The 6,135-nt window shown below is 39.3% G+C and overlaps 1 protein-coding gene across 1 annotated transcript in view; it reads right to left on the bottom strand.

Annotated features, from left to right (window-relative positions):
• Positions 1–5,737: 5,737 nt before the first annotated feature.
• The window catches only part of dnah1 (dynein, axonemal, heavy chain 1), a gene marked incomplete at both ends in the record, with an annotated part of 101,230 nt that continues 100,832 nt past the window's right edge, over positions 5,738–6,135 (bottom strand). Inside the window, one exon of the mRNA XM_080750831.1 lies at positions 5,738–5,859. Within this exon, the coding sequence (XP_080606957.1) occupies positions 5,738–5,859 (122 nt within the window). The remainder of the gene's footprint in view (positions 5,860–6,135) is intronic.

Here is a 6,135-nt window from a genome sequence, read left to right as displayed (position 1 = left end):
CACCAACAGAGGTTTTCAGCATTTTTGATCGTTATATGCTGGATGAGCATCCACAGACCCATACGAACATGATTGACGCACTCTTTAATGTTACCGGGCCAACAGCAAAAGAGTATCGTCAGAGAACTCTTCAGTGGTTGAAGGACAACGGAAAGCTCACCTCCTACATTGAAAATGCAGACAAGCGGCTTCCAAAAATTCCCATTGCACATATGCAGGCCTGGGTTGTCAAAAGTCTAAATGCTGTTTTCTGCACATTGAGAGAGATACCCAGTGAGGTATCAGTGTCTATTATCCCCAAACTACTGAAAGTCCTTCACGCAAGCACTCCTGAAATACAGCATGTAGTTTTGAAGACGCTCTATGAGATTACAAAGAAAACTAAAGTAAACTGGAATCAGAACCTGATCAACAAATTATTCAAAGCACTTGTTCCTTTTGTGAAGATAGATCAGTATAATATGAGGGAGTATACATACGGCATACTGGCAAACCTGCTTCCATTTGAGCATGCCACCAACATCTTTACATCAATGGGAATAGATGATGTGCCTAAGGATGTCATTACATCAGCAGACATGGGGACAGATGACAACCTGAAAGAAAGGCTTCTAGAATTGAAAAGCTTCCTAAACAAGCCATCCTCTGAATGTGAAATTTCCACGATCACCAATACAGAGCCCCTAGGATCCAAAAAGAATAAGAAAAGGAGGAGACGGAAGCATGTGAAGCAAGAGGAACTGAAAGATGAAGTTGATGTTGATGCTGATAAGCCAACAACTGTTCCTGTTGAGGAATCTGGTCTGACTGAAAGTTTGCAGCCTGTCCAGCCCATTCTTGTCAGTAGGGCATCACCAAAAGCACGGAAATGGCACAAAGGAAGTGTCAGATGGAGGCCGCAGTTAGAGAAGCTTGCAAAGATTGATAAAGTTATCAAAGTCGGGAGTCTTATGTTTATGAAAGATGATGAATTCCGCATTGCACAAGGAAGTGATGGAACTGAGGTCTTCTTGGGTTTAAGAAATGATGGCACTGAGGTCGCAATTAAGAGAATGACCAAAAAAAACTACAAAGTGCTGAAGAATGAGGAAGACTTTCTACGTCTTCCAAAGCTTTATGATCCTTCAATTGTACGATATGTTGACGTTGCAGATGATGAAGACTTTGGTTACCTTGCACTTGAGTTATGTGAATACACACTGGAAGAATACATCAAATTTGACTTTCCTGAAGACAGCCTTTTGGAATTGAGGAGGAAACTTGCAAATCAGTTTCTCAAAAGCCTAAAGGTTCTTCATTGTCAGAATCCTCATATTCTCCACCGGGATATCAAGCCCCAGAATGTGCTGATTGGTAAGCTACAAAAGAAAAATAAACAAACAAACAAATAGATAATAATTTGTGTGTGTGTGTGTGTGTGTGTGTGTGTGTGTGTGTGTGTGTGTGTGTGTGTGTGTGTGTGTGTGTGTGCAGCGTTTGTGTCTCTCAATCTAAATCTCCAATTTGCCCTGTGTGTGTGTGTGTGTGTGTGTGTGTGTGTGTGTGTGTGTGCGTGCGTGCGTGCGTGCGTGCGTGCGTGCGTGCGTGCGTGCGTGCGTGCGTGTGTGTGTGCGTGTGCAGCGTTTGTGTCTCTCAATCTAAATCTCCAATTTGCCCTGCAGACATTCAAAAGCGAGCTAGATTGGCTGATTTTGGAATAAGCCGTCGATTACCCAGAGGAAAAACAACCCATCGTACAAGCAGTGCAGGAACGAAATGCTGGAAGGCAAAGGAGACTTTGGATGATGATGAAGATGATAGGCCTGTTGCGTGTAAAAGGAGCACTGATATCCAGGTTGTTATTTTCTGTGTGAGAAGTTAATGAATGGGAATGAAATGAACGATGAAAACGTACTTACAAATGATTCTCATTGTTAAGGTGGCTGGAATGTTAGTATATTACATCCTATCTGGAGGACACCATCCATTTGGCAAAGGTGTTAGATGTGAAGGCAACATTTTGGATGGAGCCTACAATCTGGATCAGGTTCAGGATGTGGTGGCTAAGGATCTCATTGAACAGATGATCAATGAAGACCCAAAGAAAAGACCTGAAGTCGAGGCATGCTTGGCTCATCCCTTCTTTTGGGTAAACGAGAGGTACGATAGAAACAGTTAAAAAAAATCCATTCCACATTATTGTTCATTCATTCACAGATTTTCTTTTTCAAAGAAACGTTATAACATTTCATCTTAATCAGTTTCATCCTACATTAAGTTACGTATATTCTACAAATCTGTTCAGATTAGTCTAATGTTTTCAGTACTTTCTTTCCAGGAGAGTAGAGTACCTGAGAAACATTGCAAATGAAAAGGAAGTTCAGAACTATGGAAATGCTGACAAGGACCTCATCTGGGCGTTAGACCAGTATGCTGAGGAGGGACAGTTCAACTCATGGAAACTCAAGGTGAGTTTATTTCAAATAGTGTGAGAAAATATAAAACCACTATTGCAATTTTACATTTTCATTTTTATTTCTCTTTTGTATTTCTTCTATTCTTTATTTAAATGCACTTGCCTTTAAAGCACTGCGAGTTGCCTTTGTTTATGAAATGTGCTATACAAATTAACTTGCTTTGTCAATGTAACATGTCCCCAAGTCCATTTCATCTTTTAAGTTGTATGTTTTTCCAGTTCCCACCTGAGTTGGTCCAGAAGATGGATGGCAAGAAGCCCTACCCTGAGAACACGTTTGGACTGCTGCGCTTCATACGCAATGCACGTGAGCACTAGTAAGTGTGTAAATACAAATATATTTGGCTTCTATATTTCTAAAATGTGTGAACTGTGGAGAACTCCTCCTGGAGCACTTAGTTGTAAAGAAATCTGTTACTTACGCTTGGATTTTAGAACAATGATACAAACGTTACATTGATTTGCATGTACAATAAAATACACATTATCATCAAGGAAATCAACTCAACGATACCCACTTTAGCCATCATCAGGGCTTTTGTTTATTTGCAATCCCTTATCCAGGTTTACCTCACACAGTATGTGGCGTTCTCCTAGAATGAACACAACAGTACAGGCCACTGAAAAATGATTATATTTACACTTACTGTAGCCTGCTCTCTTCTATTGAATCATGTTTCATCGTATTTCAGTCAGTGCTATGGCGGTGGTATTACTATAGCTGTGTGTGTGATCACAGGTCACCATCAGAATATGTGACTTGAGTGACCACTGCTCTCTCTGTTTACAGTAAGGCGAAGGTAGCTCATCTTGACCTGATGAAGATGTTTCCTGGTCTGTTTGGACGTGTTTACAAGTTTGCCGAAGAACAAGGCTGGAACTCAAGGATCACCCTGGAGGAAATGTTTAAAAGATTAGATGTCGGCACCACTGCCAAGTCCACAAACCCTGAGAGAAAGACAAGTTTCAGTCTACCAGTGCAAGAATCTGGACTCAAAGACTCAAAGTGACTTGAAGGACTCAAAAGAGTTTTCATAAATGAGCTGAGGGACAGTTTAGATATATTGTATTAGTCATCGACATTTTCTGTTAAAGGTTATAGTATGTTCTACTAAAGCTTTAGGTTCAATAGCACTCATATGTATGTACACATAATCAGTAGAGATATGATTTGGGCTCTTATAACTGTCTGGAAATATCCAAACTCATAATAAAGCTTTGCATATGCATAACATCTCCAATTTTGTCATGGGCCATTAATTACTTCAGCAGAAAATCACCTACAACAGGGTTTGATTTGGTCTTTAGCACCATCTACAGGCTTGAACTACAGTAGATCATAATAGCCTACTGTTCTCACATTAACCAAAGATAAATCATGAGTGGATGTTTCTTTTAGGACAATTTTATTCAGTAGTTTACAGACTTAAAGTTACCATGTTTCACCACATATACGCATGGAGAGTATCCATACAATTAAAGTAATGAATACTTCAATATTTTAGCTAGTAGAGGAGGGATGACAGGCAAAGTCCTTTTATTTCTGGTGGTTTACAGACATTATGCTGCTTTACTTTTGGTTCAATCAGTAGCAGTAGTCACCACTTTTGTTTTTGTGAGGAAAAATTGAGAAAAAACAAGAAAAAAAAAACAAGAAAAAACAGGCAGATTAAAATAACCTGTCATGGAGACCCTATGATAGTGATGTGTGTGATGCGTATTGATTATCACCACATCAAGTTCAGTGTCTGATAACTTTGAAAGGCCTGGTGTGACTGCTTAACCACAATCATACAATGGTGCTATACAGTGAAAATGCCAGATCAAAAATGTGTAAATGTATCTATTTGTTTATTTAGTTACTTATTTATTTTCCCCACCAAAAACAGAGACACCAGGTTGAAATAGGTTAAATCATCCTCCCATTATGCCAGACTGAGGCTGAGGAAAGTCACAATCGCATTACACAACACTAACCTTTTTCACAATTGTGATCATCTTTTGCACAATAGTTTTGTTAAAGGGGCACTCCACCACTTTTCAACAGGTCCTCACTAAAATGTTCATGATAAAATATCACAATTATTTTCTACTCAGTTTGGGTCTCATAGGAGAGCTGTGGGTGGGTCAAATCCTTCCTACCGGTGACATCATCAATGGGAAATGCAAGCTAATAGAAACTGCAGGCTTTCTATTCCTGAAAAAGTTGCAATGTTAAAGTGGAAGCCATTGTTCTCGTGATAATAAAAATCATTTTTTATTTTTTTTTGTCAAACGATGATGTCACCGTTAGGAAGGATTTGACAGCTCTCCTATGAGACCGAGACTGAATAGAAAAAAATTGTGCTATTTTATTATAAACATTAGTGAGGACCTATTATATGAAGACAGGTTGAAAAGTGGTGAACTACTCTACTCTTTAAGTATCAACATATGCAATCACTGATACAAAGTATACTCACTACAAATATAACTGCATGCATGTAAGAATCGGACCTAGAAGGTGTCTCACATACATATAGAGATAACGTAAACATTATAATCCACAATGTTAATTTAAAAATTTACCAGAGTTCGAGTTGGTGATTACTGAAAATAATAAGCCCCTTCCGGATGAAACCACTGTTTCTTCCTTATGGTTAGGGTTAGGGTTACACGCTTAGCTACATATTTTGTGATTAGATGCAAATTGATTTCTTTCTTTTATTTTTAATCTTAAATCATAACTCCACCTAAACACTAATTGAACTTAACTACACCAGTTGTATTGTTTTTTTACGTTTTTTATTTTTATTTTTTTATGCCAATACAAATGTCATATTTTGTATTCTACTATTAAACATAAGCAGTGTTAATACAATATTATCGCAGACATGTTTTTCATTTATAAGTATATATACAGTATATAATTTACCAGTTGAAAATCATTTGCATGACTGTGTTCACTTAATGGGATAAAAATCACACCAGCAGCGGTAACGATTCCTACGGCTGCGTTTTGTCCACTAAATGTGCTTGTACAAAAGATCTGAAACACACACGTCACCTTCTATTCAGGTCTATGCATAGTCCGACCGAGCCTATGCCAGCCCAGACCACGCAGTGCTTCTTGGCTGCGTTGTCTCACAGCACAGCGGCAGCAGAAACAAACATTTGAACTTATCTCACCTTTGCTTTTTGTTGGCTTTTTGTTGCTACTCCACATCATGGGAAATGCATTGAACCTCAGCGTTTTCTCCGTCAGCGGAAGCATAATACCACTGCTAGTGTGTGTGTGTGTGATCAGTTGTCCAGTGCACAGAAGAGGGCCACTCCCCGTTTGATCCAGTGACTCTGAGGGTGATCAGTGGGCAGTTCCACAGCCATCACATAGTTGGTGGAATGACCAGTGGTGGACAACGTCCCTGTTGAAGACAGGCGGAAGGAACAGCAGTGATGATTGATGTCCCTTTCATGACAACAGTACTGGTCTACAGAACACTAACTGTAACTGCAATCCAGTTTTTTGAAGAGGTGAGGTCTGCCCGGGCAGGGAGACAACATTAATGTTTTAAAAACATGGTTGTGCTTTGTTCTTTGTCAGGTAAGGGTATCTTCCAGACTTTTTTGTTTTTAGATTATAATATAAACGAGTGGTTCTCAACCTGAGGGTCCCCAAATGATTTTGGGGCGGTCCCCAG

The sequence above is a fragment of the Nannobrachium achirus genome (genome assembly GCF_963921795.1).
Source record: "Nannobrachium achirus genome assembly, chromosome: 20".
Lineage (NCBI taxonomy): Eukaryota > Metazoa > Chordata > Actinopteri > Myctophiformes > Myctophidae > Nannobrachium > Nannobrachium achirus.
This window is presented reverse-complemented; position numbering and strand designations above follow the sequence as displayed.